This window comes from Ornithodoros turicata, chromosome 8, assembly GCF_037126465.1.
Source record: "Ornithodoros turicata isolate Travis chromosome 8, ASM3712646v1, whole genome shotgun sequence".
Lineage (NCBI taxonomy): Eukaryota > Metazoa > Arthropoda > Arachnida > Ixodida > Argasidae > Ornithodoros > Ornithodoros turicata.
Genome location: NC_088208.1, coordinates 7,111,697 through 7,133,613, shown reverse-complemented (window position 1 = coordinate 7,133,613; position 21,917 = coordinate 7,111,697). Strand labels below are relative to the sequence as shown.

The window sequence follows — 21,917 nt, the reverse complement described above, 5'->3', positions numbered from 1 at the left end:
CGGACTAGTTCGATACTTCGGACGCCCACAGGGAACGGTGGCCTTCGCCATAGCATTAATACATTTTGTGACTGTTATTCTTGACAGATCGAAGTCCGAATGCTCGATTTTCCGGACCAAAATGTTTGGGGAGATGCACCAACACCCCTATTTGTGGCACTGTGGTGGCAACTTCAAAATCGCTGTTTTGCATTGTGCACTTGGATTAGATTGGTACTAATTGGAGTCCTAGGCGAGGCTGCTCTAAAACTTCCGAACTGCGCCTCTAGGTGACACCACCAAGGATTTCGGCGCCGGCACTTTTGGGCCTTTCGGGAGCGCTCTACAGAGTTTGTTTGTGAACGCTGTCGCTGTTCGTCAGCTTCCTACGGTATGGGCACATCTGTTCGGTAAGTTGTGCAGCCGGAAAAGTGAGTCAGACTCTGCAGACAATAGCACTGACCGTCCACAACCGTCGACTGCAGGAAGGTGAATGTGTTGTCATTATTGTCATCTAAATGCGACAAACCTATGATGCTAACGCAAATGCAAGCGGACATGATACGCAGGTGCCAGATGTGACAGGGCACAATTATAGACTCCTTTGGGGCAGCTGTGGTGAAATAATGTTGAATTTAATGATGTTTTTTGGACTTTTTCCTGGATTTTTTTCGTCATATGGTGTTTCCCGGTGTGACATGAGTCGGAAGAGCAAATGAGTGCGGGATGAGTTCGCTTGGTATGATTTGTCTCAATATGACATGCCTCGGTATGAGTTGAGTGTGGTATGAGCTGAGGTACAGCCCCATGTTGGTCTCCAAGTCCCTGCTTATTGTGCCACCTTGTGAGTGGACAGACAGTTCATCACATGGTCTCTGCAAACTTTACCCCCGTCCCTGCACAGAGCGTATTCCAATAGAAGTTCGTCTACACACAACAACAACTTTATTTAGCACAAACACACAAAGGACTGCACAAATGTTTGTTGCTCAGCGACGGTAGCGATCACGACTTGGGGATCTTCGTCTGGGGTGGCTGGTGGAACGTCTCCGCAAGGTTCTTCTGGGAGTGCTCGATCGCTTCCTCGAACGGCTCCTCGAATCCCTCATCCTGTGCCTCTCTCTGCTTCTGCTACGGCTTCTCCTTCTTGGGCTCCGGCGCAGGGGACTCCTGGACCTGCGCCTTCTCGGACTCCTCGACCTCCTCCGCGGAGGAGACCTCCTCCGCGGGGGGCTCCGAGTGCGGGACCTCCGCGGGGGAGTCCTGCTTCGTGAGCGCTTCCGTGGGGGGCTTCTTGATCGCCGCAGCGGACTTCTGGAGTGCCTCCGCCGCGGAGTCCTCGACCGTCGGCGTATGGGGGATCGTCTTGGGCTTCTCGACCGAGGTCTGTACCGAGGTGGTGAACGGCGTGGGCTCACGGAACGTCTCCGTGGCGACGGCGAGGACCTACGGCTGATGGATCGCTTTCGCACGCGAGGGGACATCTTGGGACTCCTCGAACGGGCCCTGCGAGGAGTCAAACTGCGGGACGGAGAGGACCGGCGGGATGGCCTCGGTGGGCTCTCGACTCTCGGTGGTGGCTTTCGTGGTGTGAGAGACCGTCGCCTCGGCACTGTCTTCCGTGGTGTGACTGACATGCGAAATGGGCTGATGGATTTCCTGGGACTCCTCGACCTTCGTTTGGGGCTGGGACTCACGGAAGAAGCTCGGCTGCTCGAGGTGCTTAGAGAGCGCTGCCTTGGGCTTCGAGCTGGTCGGACTCTCTGTGGACTCTGGGGCGAACGATAGCCCTGCAGATGAAATTGCGATATTGAGAAAATGGTAACTGTTAACTACCCCACCTCGCAAGTTTACTCAACAGTTACGTTTCAATCATCAGGAAACGTTTATCAAACATTCACTCCCCCCCCCCCCCCGAGAGAAAAATTAGCTTAAAAGGGGTAGTGAACTGACTTGCAGTCCACCAAAATCCATCTGAATCACCTGTACAATGTGCAAATGTGTATCACATGTCCTACCTCTTTCGAGGCTTCTTTTCACTGTGGATAAATGAGGTATCTACCGTAAGAAAATTAAAAAATAGGCTCCTGAAACAACTGATAAGGAAAGATATCCACTGATAAACTGCCACCAGCAAAGCACTGTACCCAGACCAAAGGCCACACAGGGACACAATCATGACATGCACAAGTCTTCTACTGTATCCATATCATGTAGCACGATGTGCTGCGTATACTCATGGGCTGTGTTATGAACTGTATGAGAAATGTAAAGAATGGGTATCTGACATGTGCTATGTACTCTGCAGATACGCCAACCTCATATTGCTTGCATCCAAACATGTCACAGTGACTCAGCACTTACACCTTAATCACAGACTCGTTCCATGCTCTTTTCCAGCCTTTCGTAGCCCTTCAGTAGAGCAAACAAAATTTGGCTCCACTATGACAATTTCATTCTGCACGTTGCCGTTCTTAAATTTTCTTTCGTGGCACATTCCGTTGTCCAAGTACTAGCAGTGTCAGTGGTGTCATGCATGGTAGTTGTGAGTGACCTGGGAGTTTTAAAAAATGGGGAGTTTTAAGAAATTGTAATTGCACTCCAATTCCGACTCTGTATCACTGTCAGTCAACCAGGTAATTACCAACGTGATGTTGGCCACTCTGAAGGAATCAGGTGATTGGCTTATCATTAGTTTTAGGGTTTTACCCAATTTGTCCCCGAATTGAAGGGGGTGAAACCCGATTTTTACCCGGCAAATTTCCCTCATTGGAATATGCGTAGGTATGCACAAACTTACTCGTTTGAACCAAACCACTCAGTTAGTTTGAGTAATTGGGCCAGATTTCTCCCCGAATTTAGCATACTGGATGTTTCTTCACTCGAATTCGTACGAATTTAGTGCACATGTTTAGTTACCCGATTTTTACCCCCCAATTCAGAAAAAAATACTCCCCAAAAAGTTCAGGCTCTACTTATCATGTTTTTCGGAAACATAATCGTGAAACTTCTTCGTTCTCCTAAAACTCCCTAAAGAGCGATTGAAATCCTTATGTAATTCTAAATATATCGAATATTCCTAAAGCACGGAAAATTTTGAAGGAAACGCCACGTTCCCAGACACGACCAATTCCGAAGCTTTGTGGAATCGTGGAAAGCTAGGTGTGACACACAGCATAAAAGGTAAGCGCAAAGCGGGTGACAACACAAGGTTACAACGTTCAGTCGTTGTCTTTCCTTCTCTGTCTCGGGTGTTTACCGTTCGGACAAACCGCACGATACGTACAGCACAAATAACAAGCAAATGATACAGATTAACTCCCTAAACTCACTGCAGTTATATCCCAAATTATTAGTGGTGCCATGACATAGACCAAGCGGTGATGGAACTGAAAAGCTGCCTGCAGCAGCTCTGTGGCAGCATTTACAGCCCATGGAACAGAGCATACAGAATCCTAATCTTCTTGCGCATGGTATATGGGTGTGTGCAGATAAACCTAACCGGCATTTGCTCACTTAGCTTGTTGTCAACTTAACAAACAAACTTCCGGTAGCGGAGATATCAACAGAAAAATCGTGGAAGCCATACTCAGCGAAAAAATAAATAAACAAACAAACAAACAGAGCGATGAAAACGTCGACCTCCATGCATCAGAACAGGGTATTACGTAATGAGTCAGACCGACCGAAGCTCCAGGTGACCAACACCAACAAGCTTTAATTCACAAGTGCCCCGAATCCCAACCCGAGCCAGGAGCCGCGCGCTAATCGCAATCGCATGCACCTAGTCCCCCATCGTCCTCCTTTAAGTTATGCAACATCATCCCGCGCCGGGACTTGGGGCGCGTCAACTTCGAGGCGACAAAGCCTTTGGACGGGTCGGACGATTGATGACCCGTTGGCCAGGCGCAGCGAGCACGCCCGTACGACGCCGTCTCGCCCTCGTATGACGCTTGACACGCGAGCCAACTTCCAAAACGATGGACGGAGATGGTCTTCTTGCACTTGCACGACGTCGCCTTCCCTCAGTTGCGCCTCGGACACTGCTGGTGAGGAGGTTGCGTGCGCTGACCGCAGCTGAAGGAGGTATTCGCGCGTCCAGCGCTTCCAGAACTGCTTCCTTGCCTGATGAATGACACGAAAACTGAGCCGCACGTCGTTCTGGCGTGATGCATCGGCAGCGAATTCATCAGGCAAAGCCACTGCTCGTTTCCCTAACAGAAAGTGGGATGGGGTAAGTGGCTCAAGCTCCCCGGGATCAGCTCCAATATGCGTGAGTGGGCGGGAGTTGACGATGGCTTCTACTTCACAGAGTGTCGTAGTTAACTGCTCAAAGGTGAGGCGCTTTCTCCCAAGGCAGCGTCTTAGGGCTTCCTTTACAGTTCGTATGAGCCGTTCCCACCAGCCTCCCCACCAAGGAGCTCGCTCAACAATGAATCGCCAGGCGATGCGATGCTGGGTGGCAAAGTCTAGTACATCTCTTGCGCTAACCAGGGAGAGGAGGGACGAGCATTTGCGAAAGGTGCGAGCGTTGTCGGAAAAGATGAGGGAGGGTACCCCACGCCTAGAGATGAACCGTCGGAAGGCAAGCAGGAAATCAGGCACGCTCATAGAGGACACAAGTTCGAGGTGGACGGCCCTTGTGACACCGCACGTGAAAAGGGCTACGTACGTCTTGGGAGAAGCCGACCTTGAGATATAGAGCGGTCCCGCGAAATCTACGCCGACAACTGTGAACGGATCTGCCGGCGTTATACGCTCCCGAGGTAGAGGTGACACTGGGGCTGTCTCAAGGTGCGCACTTAGTCTGCGGCAGGTCAAGCATGAGCGAAGGACACGCCTTGTGGTTTGCCGTCCGCGGACAACCCAAAATGTGCTTCGGACCTCGGCGATGGTGTCTTGCACGCCGGCGTGTAGCAAGCGCTGGTGGGCGTCGAGTATGATGAGCTCCGTGAATCGATGCTTAGGCGGTAGGAGGATGGGATGCTTGATCTGGTACGAATCTTGAAGTTGGTGAAGACGACCACCGACGCGCAGTATTCCGGAGGCGTCGAGAAATGGCTGGAAAACACGTACCGACGAAGATGTCGCAGCAACGCTGCCGTGTCTGAGCGCCAAGATGTCGTCCCGAAAGGCTTCGGTTTGGACATGTGAGACCCATATGGTTTCGGCGTGTCGAAGCTCTTCGGACGTAAGTGGACCCGTTGTACACGGTTGGCGGGGCCTACTGTTGCGGACGAACCTAGCGCACCAAGCCGTAACTCGGAGAAGTCGAGAGAGGGTGCTGTAAGCTGAGAGGTCCATCCAGTTCTGCGTGGCCGACACTGGATGAACGACCACTTCGGTATCGGGAGCTTCCGGTGCAGCGCTCACCGTCGTGCAGGTGTCGTTGCCATTTGGGTCTGGAATTGTAGGAGGGCCGATATCGCCTGCGGACAGCCAGGGAGGACCACTCCACCAGAGCGGGCTGTTCTGTAGGCACCTGGCGGAGATGCCGCGGGTCACTAGGTCTGCGGGGTTGTCGCGTCCGTTGCAGTGCCGCCATTGTTCCGGTCGTGAAGACGATAAGATTTTTGCCACCATCGCCTTGACAAAGGAGGGGCGAGTGTTCGTGTCGCACTGAATCCATTGGAGCGCGATGCTTGAATCCGTCCAGAAGTGAATGGGGGCAACCTTTAAGGCTTCTACCGTCGAGATATGGCGATAAAGACGCGTGGACAGCAGGCATGCCAGCAGTTCGAGACGCGGCAACGAGAGTTCTTTCAATGGAGCTAGACGGGCTCTCGCTAAAAGCAACCGCGTGGAAGTCGTGCCGTTATTGGGGCGGCTGCGAACGTATACTGTTGTGCCGTAGGCCTTGGGACTAGCGTCGGCGAAGCAATGCACATCAAGCAGGGCCTTGCTCTGCGGAAAGACGCTACGCGACAGGTGCAACGCATCGATGCCTGACAGTTCAGCCTTCCATTTCTCCCAGACCACAAGATCTTCCGTTGCAAACTCAGCGTCCCATGGCAACGACTTGCGCCATAAATTTTGAAACAGGAGCTTGACGGTTACGATGAAGGGTGCGAGATAGCCGAGCGGGTCATAGATGAGGGAGAATGTCTTGAGCACCGTACGTTTCGTAGGAGGATGGGACGCAGACAACGTGAGTGCTCGTTTGACCGAAAAGGTGAGACTATCTGTGTCCCGGTCCCACAACAAGCCCAGCACCTTGATCGTTGCGTTGCCATCGGATGCGTTGTCGTAGGAAACCTCGTCCGACAGAAACCGCTCGCGAAGTGCGGATGAATTTGAAGTCCATTTCCGTATATCCATACCGGCTTCCTGGAGTATGTCAATGGTGTCGCCATACACTTGAAGGGCGTCGGGTTCTGACGTGCATCCCACAACCAAATCGTCGACATAGAACCCTGTACAAAGCCGTGGAACAGTCATCGGGTATCGAGAGGCCACGGAAGCGAGATGATGCTGTAACGTTGCCGCCAGCAAGAAAGGGCTGGATGTGGCGCCGAAGGGGACCCTGGTCATGCGCCACTCCTCAATCTGCGGGCTCTCATGGGCGGCGACGTCCTGCACCCATAGGAAGCGGAGGAGATCTCTATCATCTGTTCGAATACTGATTTGTAGATACGCCTTTCTTATATCTGCCGTGAGGACGACGGTGCTGCAGCGAAACACTAGTAATAGATGTATGAGGTCGGCGTTCAGCTTGGGTCCTTTCATGAGGAGACTGTTTAGAGACGGTTGGCCGGGGCAGTGAGACGAGGCATCGAAGACGACGCGGAGCTTCGTCGTTACGGCGTCTTTCCGGATCACGGCGTGATGGGGCATGTAGTACACGTTGTCGGTTTGGTTCGAAACATCAGCAACCCGTTCGGCATGACCCTCGTCAAAGTATTCCCGAATGACGGAATCGTAATTGTGAAGTAGCTGCGGGGAAGTACGAAAACGCCGCAACTGCGCGACCAGCCGCTGCGCCGCCGTTACCCGGTTGTTTGCTTCGGCTGGAAGTCCAGAGCCCTTAACCATAAGTGGAACCACATAGCGGCCATTACGCTTTTCTACTTGACTTGAGAAGCAAAGTGAGGCGACGGAGTCGTCGTCGCCGGCAACGTGGTCGGCAATGCCGAGGGCGTCCAGACGCCACATCTCTGACGGGTCAATACTCTCGAAGTGATCCTGATCTTCGTGTGCGAGGAAGAAGACTGACACCAACGATGATATCGTTCCACGGACGGGACCCCCGACGTTCTGTACAATCCATCCGAAGATGGTTTCAACGGCTATGAGGTCGGTAGCGAGGCGTTCGACATTACCGGTGACTACCTTCCAATAGTAGTCTGCTCCCACCAACACTCCAATCTCTGCGGTGTGACATGTGTCGGCAAATGGCAAGCCGCGCTCTTGCATCACCCTGATTGTCTTGATGCCCAATGGAGGAACAACGACGTGGCAAAGGTCGTCGACGCCAAGAGCCGTTAAGTCGACAACGGAGTCGCTTTCGAAGAGGGATTCGAGGCGCACCGTGACCTGCTCGCAGCGGTAATGCTTGGGATGCGTCGCCGCAAATGAGAATACAGACAAACTCTCTTCACCCTCGACCTCGCACCTCAGCTGCTGCAAAAGGTCACGTCGAATGAACGTCTGCTGGCTTCCGGTGTCGAGGAGGATGCGAATTTGCCTTCTGCCCGCCGGGCCAGACGCCCACACTGTAGCAGTTTGCAGCCGAGCAATTCCCCCAGTATTCTGCAGACTTGAGGCTAGTGATGTCGTAGTTCGGCTGAGGGGTTGCGGAGTCGAATTCTGCCTCCCCGATTGAGAAACGGGTGTCTCGCTGGTGCGCTGCGGGGCATCGCGCCTCTGGATGTCGCACAGTACAGAAAGGTGCCGGCCGTGGCAATTGGCGCAAGACAACAGCGCTGCCGTTCTGCACAGTCTTGAAGGATGACCAGGTTTCCCACATCGAAAACATCTGCCTGTTCGAGATATACGTAGCTTCTTGTCGGCGGGGGACAAATAGACTGTACAGGACTGAAGCGGGTGATCGGTGGACCCACACAATGGGCACGAGTCAGACGGTGGCCGAGAACTCGGACGTAGCTGATGATCCATTAGCCCCGGAGAACGCCCGCTCGTCGCTGCTAGGGCTGAGGCAGTCGCCGGGCTAGGGAGAATGCTTGGACTTCGGCTCGGACGCTGGGAGGCCTGACCGGTTGCACGAGTTAAGGCAACTTCTTCCCGCGTCTCGACTTGGACTTTGAGAAAGGAGATAAGAGCCTCGACGTTTTCCGTCGGCGTATCTACTGCGCCACCTCCTCCGCGGTCTCGACGTGAGGCATCGGTAGCATCGTCGCCGCCGCGTTCTCGACGTGAGGCATCGGTCGCATCTACCCTTCGTTGACGAAAGAGCACACAAAGATCCTCGGGAAGGCACCGCGTGATGACGCGTTCAAGGATAACGGCGTAGTGCTCCTTGGGAACGTCCAACGCAGCCAACGCAGACGTGCGAAAGGAGACCTCGTCAAGTAGATGCCTTAACTGGGACACCTGTCCAGAACAAGTCACCGGACGAAGAGCTAGTAGCGCGTCGATGTGCTCGGACGTCAATAAACCTGGCCGGCCGTACCTGTGCTTGAGGGCCGCGATGGCGGTCGGGTAATTGTCCCCATTGATGCGTATGCCTTCGATAGTGCGCCTCGCGTCGTCGACGAGGTAGGACGCTAGATACTTGAACTTCTCGACAGCGGCTAGCGCCTCGTTGGAATGAATTGACACGTCGAAATGCTCCCAAAATTGTTGCCATTCCTGAAGTTTGCCGGAGAACTTTGGGATCTGGAGTTTCGGAAGTGCGACAGACTTCGAGGCATCAGAGCGCTGCTGGACAACGGGCGCCGAAGTCGGGATGTGTCGCAGCGACCGACGTGCTCGTGCGATGGCCTCTTCGAGGTTCTCTTCGTATTCCAATGCGCCGCTGAGTTCTGCGTCCAACTCGTCTTCTGGGGTTGCCTCCAAGATGGAGCGATCAAGGTCGTAGAGAGCTTGTCGTTTCGTGATGAGATATTCGAGGACAGCTTCGACGTCTTCGCCCGATGGATTGGGCTGAGCCAACAGGTCGGTCAGGCGAACCATGGTCCTTGTTAAGAAACCACGGGTTCCACCTCGGGTTCGTTTAAGGCGTTCCATGGCTGGCTGCTGGAGCTTTCGGAGTAATCTGGCTTCGATGTGGAGGGCGGGGGCTCCCGGGTTTCGGCACCAAATTGTATTACGTAATGAGTCAGACCGACCGAAGCTCCAGGTGACCAACACCAACAAGCTTTAATTCACAAGTGCCCCGAATCCCAACCCGAGCCAGGAGCCGCGCGCTAATCGCAATCGCATGCACCTAGTCCCCCATCGTCCTCCTTTAAGTTATGCAACACAGGGCAACACGGCAGACGTAGGAGAGTTGTATTCAGGTACCGCTGGGAGAGCTATCGGTGCAGAAACCACAATGCTGTCCCACATGGATGCTCATCAGTAGTGCCCCTAGTGGCAGAGCCGTATATTAAAAGGGAGTCTGGCCATTGGGAGGAATCACAAAAAGAGGCTCGCCCTGTCAATCACAGTTTCGCGCCTCTGACTGGTTTGCTTTTTAGCAAGGGGGTCGCCATGACACCTTACTGCCACCCAAAATGGCGACAAAAACAAACACGGTGAAGTGAGGATTTTGTGACAAAAAATTTGCACACACTTCTCTGACTTTACACTGCAAATGTACATCCTCATATACGTTTCTCAGAAATCAGTTTCAACTGATGTTCCTCCGTCGTAACCAAAAATAATACGTTTTGTCCTCGGTGTTAGGCCTAGTGAACACGGCGATCACAACAAAATCATAACAAAAACGGTCCTGTGCTGTACGATTTCAAATCTAATTACTGAATCTTATGGATATAAACGTCCTTGCCTTTTTTTATTCAGATTGTTCAGGTAGATAGGCCCATGTTGGACAGGGGAGACAAATAGTGAGGATAGGTTGATTGATAGTGCCCCATATTTCAAGACGACATTGGTCAGAAAGCTGAAAAAGTGGGAGGAGCTTCAGGTACAGGCATGACCCATTAATGGCCAGACTCCCTTTTAATATATATAAGCCTTGCAGTACTTGCACACAACTCTCCTGAGACCGCCATGTTGTCCTGTTGTGACACACGGAAGCCGATGTTTTCGTCGCTGTGTCTATTCTTTTACGCTGAGTATGGATTCCAGGATTTTTCTGTAGATTTCACACGCAAAAATGCACCGTCATGCGACACCGGATGTTTGTTAGTTAAGTAGACAACAAGCCAAGTGCAGAAATTCTGGTTAAGTTTATCTACACACACCCTGCAGGTCATACACTTATTGTTGGCATACGATTGTCGATTGTGTAAAGAATACACAATCATTGTGGATTATATATAATCACGTAATTATATGTAATCACGAGCCCCATGTGCTATCACGCACCAAAATAGAAAACGTTCCAGAACCCATGACATGTGGTTGCCCTTTACTTCAATTCTGTCCATTTCACCGGCACTTACAATGCCCATAACACTGGTGTTCACTGACCATGAAAGATTTTTGAAGTGTAAGTTCTTTTTATGGTTTTCAGCTTACCTCATGAGAACAGCACATTGTTTCATTGTAATAATATTTTGACTGTACATGTGCAGAGGCATACGTGGCTCATGCTCAGCCAATACATTAATTACCCATATATCTTCTTATTATTCCAATATTCCTCCTGGGACATTTTTCTAAGGATCAGAAGAACACAACTGTGACCATGCTAGTTTTCAGAGCTTAATATTGTTGCTCTGTGAAGCATATATCTTACGACGTGATATTCGATATTCGAAGGACAATTTTGCAGATACAGTAGCCGACCAATTTTTCAGACTCGTTCGAGATGTCGGACTCCCACGGGGAACGCTGACCTTCGCCGTAGGATTAATACATTTTGCGACTCTTTTTCCGGACAGATCGAAGTCCGAATCGTAAATTTTCCGGACCGAAACGCTTGCAGCGAAGCAGTAACACCACTATTTTCGACACCACGGGGGCAACTTCGAAACCACCATTTTGGACTGTGCACTTGGATTGGATTGGCAACTGGAATCCTAGGCGAGACTTCTCTAAAACTTCTGAACCCTACGACCATACTTCCAGGTGGCAGCGCAGAAACGGACTTCGTAATTTCTCGCCTGCGCACCTGTGTCTGCCGTGCTGACTCACCAGTCTCATATGAACTGTGGGCAGCTGTGAATTGATGGATGCTTGATGGATCTTTTGTTGAAAGAGTTGCGTGCAGTGGGCTTACTCGTGTGTTATGATTAAAACCATGTACCGCTTAACAATTAACAATGTACAACAACAAATTAACAACGCTTTAATTATTAACAATTAACAACCGCTTATAATGCGGATTTTCCCTACCCCCAATATTCTTCCCGTAGAACATACCGTATTTACCCGAATGTAAGTCGACCCCCCCACTTCAAGATTCATGAAAATGGAAAAAAAGTTTTGCGGTAATGAAAACGTAAAAGATTTATTCATCGCCGGAAGACTCCTCCTCGATCTCATCGGAGGTGTAGCAGACGTCGTCGTCAATAGTCACATAGTTGTACGAATTACCATGTCGCACAGCGCTGCCGCACACGCCGCCGAAACCTATCTGCAGACCTCGGACAGCGACACGCGCTTGACCCGCCCACCCTGTCGGAGTCATCTCGCGCCCTCCTCTTGCCAACCATTCACGTTGTACAACCGCCTGACATAGCTTTCGAACGGTTTGCTTAAGCTGACCTCATGCAGCGGCAGCTGGCTTGTGAGGCCGCTGGGTATCACCAGCATGCCAATGACGGCTTGCCGTAAACTGTGCACGGCCCATTCCTTCGTCACTTGCAAGAAGCCTGGCCTCCTCTTGCAATATGTCGCACTTTACGAGGGGTTTACTGTCACGCTTTTCTTGCGGAAATGCCTCGAACTAATCTTCAATTGCTGAGTAACGTCCCGTCTTCGGTGAATCCGCGGTGCGTCCCGCTGCAGCTGAAGGTCGCTTCACATTGCTTACTTCATTGTCTGACGAGGCGTTCAGAGACGCCAAATTCTCGTTCTGCAGCGCAGTTGTTGCTCACTGCGGGAAACAGTATCGCACGTCGCTCGAATGACGCCGGGTAGACACGACACGTTTTAACCATGGCGGAGAACGGAAGAAGGAACTTTTGTTTCGACTGCTTTTACTGCTGTCGTTTGTCACATGTTCGACTCTCTCACAACTCCTTCCCTCTCTCTCCCTCCAAGTGAGGAAGCGAGCGCGCGTGACCAGTGGTTCGGCCGCAAAGCAACGTGGTTGCGTAGATCACGATTATAAGTCGACCCCCCTACTTTGGATCGTCGATTTTGGAAAAAAGGGGTCGACTTACATTCGGGTAAATACGGTACATCCCGACACGGGATGCCGGCTATGGTGGGATCACCGAAGGACAGATTGCATCTGTCAGTGAACTCCGAAGCATGAATCACTACAGCCTGAAGTTTTAGGGGTTTACCCGATTCTTCCCCGAATTTGCACCCCGAATTGAAGGTCGCCTCTTTAGGGTGAAACTGATTTTTACCCGGCAAATTGCCCTCACTGGGATGTCTGTAGGAATGCACTAACTTACTTGTTTGGCGGAAAAATGCAGTTACATCACCGTTTGTACCCGAACCGCTACAGTTAGTTTGAATAACTGAGCCCGATTTCTCCCCGAATTTAGCGTACTCGATGTTTTTTCACCCGAATTTGCGTGAATTTAGTGCACATGTTTATTTACCCGATTTTTGCCCCCCGAATGTAGGAAAAAATATTTCCCGAAAACTTCAGGCTCTATGAATCACCCATCACGGAGAATGCTTCTGTTATCTCCTCGTGACGAGGCGCGAGAGGGTGTCGTGCCAGGAGGTTGGCGGCCGGGAAAGCTTCTGACTCCTCTCGCATTACTTGCATCTTGTAGAGAACGGCTTTGTTCCTTCAGCGATCACTTTTGACTATCATCGATGTCTCCATCTGCGAGCGAACAGTCGCCGCTGAAGCGATAGTGCAAGCCTCACGGGACCGTGAGACGTGTGTGCTGGAAAACGACTGGGATGATCGTCGGGACTTTGCGACAGCAGAGACGTCCCACAAAGATGCGATAGTGAACGAACTGAGCGATAAGGCATTCGGTTGCTGCGCCGTTGTTGGGGACGCACGTCCAAGACACAGTCAGGAAACTACGCCAGACAAAAATCACCGCGTTTCTCCAGGCTCCGTGAAAACGTCGAACGAATTGTTTTCTCTGCAAGGAATCTCCGCGCTGTTCAGTCCGGTGCACAACACGGTATATAACAGAAAGGTGGGTGCTCAGTCTCAGGCATGTATTGACCTAAAAAGGCGATATTTGGTTGTAGTGCAGATTTTCGGCGGTCCTGCGACAAACGTTATAAGTAGGGCCTGACTTTTTAGGGTTAAACCCGTATCTGCCCGACATTCGCCACCCTGAACGAACTCTAAATTTCGGGTTTAACCCACATCTACCCGAAAACATCCGAGTCGCGTGGCACACTCATAAGCGTGCATTAAAATAAAGTTTGATAACATTGCTAAACATTAGTTCCATGTTAAGACAAATTTTTCTTTAAAAAAAAAAAAATCACCCAAATACACCTGAATTCCTGACGACAGAATATGCCGTAACGGGATTTAACCCAAATTTTCAAATGAAAACTATCACCCGACATTTACCTCCCGAATTTGGCCAAAAATAAAACCCGAAAAAGTCAGGCCCTAGTTATAAGCGGTCTCCACTGCATCAGAAAAATAAAACAGTGGGTCTATAGGAATTCAGTGTGGACCGCAGCTTACTTTACTATAGGCGGAGCTATTATAACGAGGTTCTACTGTACGGTAACATACCTTCGGAGGAGTGCGCTTGTGTCGTTCTGGACTGCTGGCATTCCTCGCTGCTTCCAGCCCAGGGACGCCGGCCATCCCAGCCAGCTTCACGAGGCGGCTCTGCACGGCAGACAGGGACTTCGGCTGTGGAGGTTCCTTCGAGGGGGCGCTGCCGCCGTTGGTGGCCGGATCGCAGCTGCCTGCACGCGCTGTCACTGGTGATGGACTGCGGGAGGCCTCCGATTCGCTGCCGGATGCTGCGCCCGAGGAGACCGAGGAAGCCTTGGCCTGCGCAAGCTTCTTCAGTTTCTTCTTCTCCTTTTTGAGCTTCTTCTTGCGCTTACGCTCCTTCTTCAGTCGCTTTTTCTCTGCGGGGAAATATTTTGGTCGTGTCACTCAAGATCACCAACAATGGGCGCAATGCCGAGCATAATACGTAAGCTTCCTTCAAAACTTGGAAACAAAGCTGAACGTAAATAACATACATAATGTACACACGTTTTATTGAATACAATAATGACGAAAGGTACTTTTTCTTTTAAAGAGGTGGTCACGTTGTTCGGCCACTTTGTTCAGCATCGGCCGACAGTCTAAGTCAGCAGCGTAGCCAGACAAAGTATTTCGGGAGGGATTCTATGGGAACATTACATGATGGAGGAGGATTTAACCCTCATTTCTCCTTCCAAAATGCACTACCGTAGGTACAGTTTTTTTCTTTTTCTGGGGTGGGGGGTGCGGGATTGAACCTCCTGGCTATGTCAGTCATCTACGTGGCTAATTTTTTTACGTCCATAAAGTGCCTATGTATTAAATAAACGAATTTTAAAGATCAGTGCTGCTTCCACAGCTGCAGAAACTCCGGCGGCAGAAACTCAAGCACTGCCGAGGCATCCCTTTTCCCCAGACCGTGCTCTGACTGTTGGTGCAGGTAATGATGCTTTCGCCTTTTTCCAGACAGAGAATTCCGGCGTATTCTCAATGTCTTGCACCTGCACTCGTCATGTATTCCATCCTATAACAGACAAACTACACCACTACTTTCGATACAGTAGTCAGTGGTCCACGAGGAATAGATAGTCTAGATAGTCTAGTCTAGATAGATAGTCTAGATAGATAGTCTAGAAATCGGCTGGAATGGGTGCGAACTTCCCCTTAAAGGAGTATCGACAACTTGCCCGAGTTATGCCAGATATGAGTAGGTAAATGACGGTTATTTGCATTACGTGAACCTGCAATCAAGGTTTTGGCGCCAAAGGGGCCTAATAAATGCGCAGAAAGTCTGCACCATGGGTACCTAAACTCGTCCCCATTTAGGTGGGGCAGGTCCCAGTTTTTTGCACTGTTGCCCCGCTGTTCCACTATCTTGCCTGTGGGACGGAGTTTTGTCCGGCTTTGGCTAAAGATTTGGCTAAACAGCATAACTGCTCTCAACTTCCAATTTGCCTTTCCTCAGCATGTATCTTTCCTCGATTTTACCCAATCCAATTACATTAGGTCACATGACAACGCTAATATACGTAAGAATGCGTGCTACTCCTTTCCTCCCCTGTGGCAACACCACCTAGATGCAGAAAGCCTGCACAATCGTCGACGTGACATAACACTTAAGAGTCAGCCAATCAAGATCGTGTTTTCAACGGCCGTAGCCAATCACGAACAGGCTATCAGCGGTCGTGGCCATGGAGGAGAACCACCGTCGTCTGCGAGTTGTGAGTGAACGTTCCCATGTAGTAAATGGGAAAACTTGGAAATAAAGCGCAAAACGGTCTCAATCTTTCTCAAAACTGATTTTCTGAAAAGCGTCTTGCACTTTTTGACTAAATATTTACGTCTGCATGTTCCACGTGAGCTGCAATCATTTGCGGGGTATTGAGTTCGCAGAATGGTTAGTCCCAGTAGCAGACGAATTCTGACTACAGTTGAACCTCTCAATAACGAACGTAGATTTAACAAAATCCTCTGTGTAACGAAGAATTTCCGAACGCGTCCCCATAGACGCCAACGTATTCTTGTGCTCCATTTAACGAAATACATTCGTTTGGTCACCTCTATTTAACGAAGTCTCCGGGCAACGAAAGCCAACTGCACGTGTCTTTCTCTTTCATCACGAAGAAGAGGAGGAGGAGGAGGAGGAGGAGAAGAGAGTTTCCCCTCTCCACTGTCCTCACGCGAGTTTCCGTTAGTTACTTTGGTAGTCACGTGTTGTAGGCACTAGCGTGTAGACATGTGCGTTGCCGCCGCCGGTAATTTTCGGTGCGCCGACGCCATTTCAAAACTGGCGCGAGGGCCTCTTCGCACCTGTTTTCGGACAAGAAAACACGCACTGCTGGCTTCTCACGAAGTCTACTTTGCTTTTGTTGATGCCAATGACAGTAGGTTGTGGTTTTGTGCCGCTTCTTTACTTATTTTTGTTCGCGCCACTGACGCTAACGATGGTAAAATGGGCATGATGCCGCCACCGCCGCTGTTCAAAGTTCCATCAGCGCAGACGTCTACGTGATATGTAGCCATTTCTCGTTTTTCTTTTTGTATTCAATTGCAGTGTACTCTCGTTCTTTCCAGGCGTCATGAGTGCAAGTGAACCAACCAAGGAACGTTGACACGCGAGCGCGGAGGGGAAAGCAGTAGAGGTCATCCGGAATTACGAAAGTTATGAACGCTCAGAGCGATACTGTGCACAAATTACGTATTATCTAGGGTTATGTGGTGAATAGAGCTTGGTACTTTGTGCCTTTCTTAGCTTGATACGTCTTTTATGACAAATGGCGTTTTGCAGTACGCGTGGCGCAGATAGTGGCGGCGGCGGCCATCTTTGTTTTACTTGGCATGTTACATTTACGAATATCTCTATTTAATGAAACAAAGAGCCAGCGTTCACAAATTTGTTATATAGAGGTTCAATTGTGTATATGTCCACGTAGCGAAGGAGTGAGAGGAGGTAATGTGTGTGTTCACTGTGGGCGGGACTCATTCTCTCCCTCTCTCTTCCCTCCCGCACACGGGGAGAGGCAGTGCGGGTGAACTAAACGGAGCTGTACCACTGCCACACGAGCAGCTTCCGACAGCCTTTGAAACTTTCCATATTTGGCCACGAAGATGATGTGGCACATCCTCTCTGGCCACACTGTGTGTTTTATTTACAGTTCACTCCGTCCGCTGCGCCGGCGTATCTGTCATCGTTTTCCGTATCTTTCCAACTTTCATTTCAAACGGTGTTCTTTATCACCTTTGTATAGTAACCGGGAAGTGAATCACTCCGTGAATCCCACAAAAAATTGCTTGGCCACTTGCCCCTTATCAGCTGGCCGCTCGCATCCAACAAAACATTCATGCACAAACTGCACTATATATATATACGATGAGAGATATAAAAAAGGAACACAAATGAGGAAGAAACAGAATATGATTATGAAATATGGAAAGCTACCTGTGAACAAAATGCACAATAAGCAAACAAATACAAAATAACCAGAGGGCATAGCCAAGTGTAGTCAATATGGCGATAAGGACTGCCATTCACAGCGCCTTCGGGGAAGACGCGGTGCCCGAGAGTGTACACCTTATACATAGGGCCTGACTTTTTAGGGTTAAACCCGTATCCGCCCGATATTTACCCCCCGAACGAAATCTGTAAAATTCGGGTTTAACCCGAATCTACCCGAAAACATCCGGGTCGCGTGGCACACTCATAAGCGCGCATTAAAATAAAGTTTGATAACATTGCTAAACATTGGTTCCATGTTAAGACAAATTTTTATTAAACAAAAAAAAATCACCCGAATTCCTGACGACAGAATATGCCGTAACGGGATTTAACCCGAATACACCCGAATTTTCAAATGAAAAGTATCACCCGATATTTACCCCCCGAATTTGGCCAAAAATAAAACCCGAAAAAGTCAGGCCCTACTTATAGATATTATAGTGTTTCGTATATGCCTTATTATAGACGCCGTTGAGACCCTCGAGGGAGTTCCATGATTTCTCCGTTGACACAGTTGACAGTTTGACCGAAGGCCCTTATGAAACGCTGTGTGGCAGCACACCACTGGAAGTGCAGCTGATCGCCATCGGGACTCCAAGATGCCCGTTGGACAAGCGTATTAAACTGCACAGTTGCTTACGGTTCGCTATATCACAAAAATGTGTTGTATCGCGGTTCATTATAACGAGGACTGACCGTACGCTTAAAAAGTTTGGTCCCAATAGAAAAAAAGTCAATATTTCAGGCCTGAGAAGGCCGTACTTTAAACGGGTTCACATAAATTGTATCGTATTGCACGACCGTATTCTTTGTTCAAAGTGCACCAAGCAGATAAGCGAGAGGCACACACCTTTCTTGATGCGTTTGGCTTCTTCCGCCCCTACGCTTCTCTTCTCCTCGGTCTTCACCATTACCTCCGGGGCGCAGCCTTCCTTCTGAAGCCTCGCTGTAACGTCGTCCAGGTCCTCCCTTTCCTTGGGCACCTTATAGTTTTCCACGTGATCCACTCGAATGGTGCGTTTGCACAGCTGGATGTGACGGGAGCCAAGAAAACTCACGGGTGAGTTCAAGTTCATCGATGGGCATAGACTTCACTTCAGAACACTACGAGGCAGGAGCACGACCTACTAGACTGTAACGACCATGCCATAATCGGCAAACCGTATGAGAAGCCCATCCGCAAGATCCGCTACTCATCGGCCCACGAGATCCACATCATGATTGGACAATGGAAATTTGAATTTTGAACACACAAAAGCGGATATACGACTACCGTAGCAGACGACAGCAACAGCGCCTATGAAAACGCGTAGAATGGTGACGATAATCAACTTGCGAATGAAACGTCTTCCTGTGGGACATCCACCGCTTGTACAAAAATACTAAGGTAAGCGGAAGTACAAAGTATTGTAAGTTCAGGTAGCGATAACCCCAATAGGCCGGTGAGTAGCGCCAGATCTACCAAGGGGTGCCATGACATGGTCGTTATTATATTCTAGTAGGTTGTGGGCAGGAGCTACTAAAGCATTGTGTGACACTAGAGCCAGTTATGTTGAGACCAAACAGGTGGCTCCTGGATTAGACCAATTTGAGATGTCTCCTCCAGCTAAGGTTGGGATGCAGGGAACACACCAAAAGTCCTTCCGTACGCTCACAATCTCGGCCATGTCACCGACCCCATGAGAAGCGAGCCTCTACACCAGAGTAATTTCTGGCGTGTTTCGGGAGGAAATATTACTACTTTTGCATTTACAGAATGCGTGGTTCTCCACCGTCCTGAAAAGGGCACTAAGCTGCTTGTGGAGCACTTTCCAATTATCCTGGTCCACACACCAAATATTTTGTTGCGTCGCGGGCATCCTGTATCTTCTTTTTTTTTTTTTCACATAGCTTCTTTTTTAATTTTCAGTCGGAAACGTAGCACGGTGCAATAAAAAGTGCACTTTGCATAAACATTTAGTGCACCTTCTGGTCATGTATGCTCGTAAACAGTCCAGGACACATGTTCAGAAACTTCTCAAAGTGCAGGGTCTCGAAATGTTCATCACTGAAAAGGAAGCCCTCGTAAAAAAAAAAAAGAGACAGACAGACACTGGCACAGCAGGAAGCTGGTTAAATAACCTTTTTTTTTTTTCTTTTCTAAGAACAGGGGAGAGCATAGGAAACAGAGCATCCCTCAGTATCAGTTGATGTAATCATAGTTGCGACAGGTGATCTACGGGACGAAAAGTAATTGAGCTAGTGTTAGCACACAAGTGAACAAACAGAGCACAAGGCCTCTCGTGCTTGAGGACGCGGAGGCAGCCAATTTTGCACACGTGCAGAACACGGTGGGGAAAGAGAACATCTCGTCAACGTGAACAAAACATAAGAAAAGGGTGAGTGTGAACAGGCATGCTCATGTCTTGAGACAATGAGACAGAGGCATCGATTTTCTTCATGTACTAGCCTTTGATTAGATGATGTTGACCTGCCCTTCCATGTGTTTGAGAACACACACAAAAAAATAATAATAATAAGGAGAGGGTGTGAGAAGAGAGAGTGTGTCGTGTCCACCCGAAACAGGTCACTTGGCAAGTCCCCGAAAAGTCGTGCCGCCGCGGAGTAATGCGCACCGTGCGTGGTGGGCAAGTTTCAATTTGAGCCGAGTGGCTTTATCGACAGCCGCATTACTTTGAGACAAACTCCGGTTAACGTAGTACCCATCCCCAGAGATCCTAGCAGGCATCTGCTAGGACTTCTTTCAGTCCACCGAGAAGGCCTTTGCTCAAATATCTTCCCTGCTCGTGCGCGTTTACGGTCTGTCTAGGACTTAGCATATGCTCTCCAAAAAGAACGAAACAATCACAATTTCTCAAATCCATGACCAGTGACTGCAATTTGAGGGTCTTCCACAGTAACAGATAACGAAAAACAACTTCTGGAGGAGAGATTCAATACATGTAGGCAGCACAATCTTCATGACACACACAGACAAAAAGAATTAATTTCCCATCAAAGTAGAGAATGCACATGTAAACCTTTTTTTTGCAAACAGCAGTAGACACCAAGCAAACAAAAAAGGTAGGCACTTGTTCTAGACCTGACGATGAGTAGACTGCGCATCGTCCCGCAGTCGCCAAACTGCAGCTCTCAGCGAATGCCGCCTGCGAGCCGTCAGCAGACTCTCCAGGCCCAAGAGCCGGGAATTCCCAGCGCACATACACTTCTGGGCTGTCAACGCTTGGAAGTCCTCCGTCCCTCCGCGGGGCACCGTGTTGAAGTCGACGATGCTTGCTCAACGGCCCGAGAAAGGGGGCCTCAAGTCCCGTGATGACTAGCCCCTCGTGGAAGGCCCCAGCCCTCCGGCGGGTTCCGTGTAGGCCCCCAAAAATAGGAGCTCAGTGTCATGATGAGGCACTGAAGGTCGCAGTTAGGGGGGGGGGGGGCCCTGGCCGGGCAGCAGAACAGGTTGTGTGTGCCCACAGGGCCCCCCTTTTTTCTCCTCTCTTGACAGAGAGGCATCCCTCCCCCGCAGTCTCCTGAGGAGGATGCGGATACCAGAGACGCCCATACTGCCTTTTTGCAGTGCTGGAAAGGGCGCCAATGCCAAGCATTAACCTTAAAGAATCACCAACATTCAAAGCAATTTCTGTGCTGGGGCTGTTACGCTTGGGGGTGTGTCTGAAGCACTGTAGCTTACAGAACAAAGACCACCTACGACGCGGGTACAGCAAAAACTGATTTTTTTTTTTTTTTTTTCAAATTTCAACGCACTGCATCTAAATACCGTACTCTGCGGAGTCCGCGACTCACCGATATGCCGTTGAGATTGTCCACAGCCAGGACGGTGCTACGCTGATCTTCGTAACACAGGAAACAATAGCCTTTCGACTTGCCGGTTTTTCTATCCCGTATCAAGTTTATATTCGCGATTTCTCCGAACCTGGGTGGATTAAACGAGCCGTTATCACCACACTGGCTGCGAACTGAAAGGCCCAGATGAGTAAGAAATGACTTACTGTGAGAACACGGAGAGGATGTCACCTTCGGTGAGTTCGTAGTCCAAGCCACCAATGAAGATCCAGGCGCTGTCTTTATACTTGGCGTGCCAAGAAGTCTTCTCGGTGTATCCAAGCTTAAGCTCAGTCTCATTAAGCTTCGTGATATTCTTCACGTTCCTGAAATGGCGTCCCAATTAGAAAGAGGCGCGGGGGCAGACGTTATTTGATCGATCAGCCGCAAGAGAAAGGCGGTAGACGCACACATAAAGAATGCATGGTAGAGCGGCGCTTACGAGCGATGAAACTTAACTGGGAGGTGGAAAAACAGATAGCACCAAAGTAGAGCACCATACTTACGTCAAAGGATTCATGTGAAATGAATATGCAGGACACGAATACTAGACCACTACGCCATCGCGTAAGACCGTTGCTAAGCCTTGTATCGTTTTTCAACTAACGAAAGGGACGCTTCTTCTGAGCATGCGCTCTTCATTGGAACGGGCTGTGCGTAGCGCGCCTCGAAGAC

The 21,917-nt window shown here is 49.9% G+C and overlaps 1 protein-coding gene across 1 annotated transcript; it reads right to left on the bottom strand.

Annotated features, from left to right (window-relative positions):
- Positions 1-907: 907 nt before the first annotated feature.
- Positions 908-21,883, bottom strand: LOC135366432 (RNA-binding motif protein, X-linked 2-like). The gene is made up of 6 exons (XM_064599133.1): positions 21,749-21,883; positions 21,410-21,568; positions 21,204-21,333; positions 18,259-18,436; positions 13,946-14,292; positions 908-1,769 (listed from the first exon to the last, which is right to left on the bottom strand). Exons 1-6 carry the CDS (start codon positions 21,760-21,762, stop codon positions 969-971), a joined length of 1,629 nt encoding a protein of 542 aa, XP_064455203.1. The 5' UTR covers positions 21,763-21,883; the 3' UTR covers positions 908-968.
- Between the last annotated feature and the right edge of the window lie 34 nt (positions 21,884-21,917).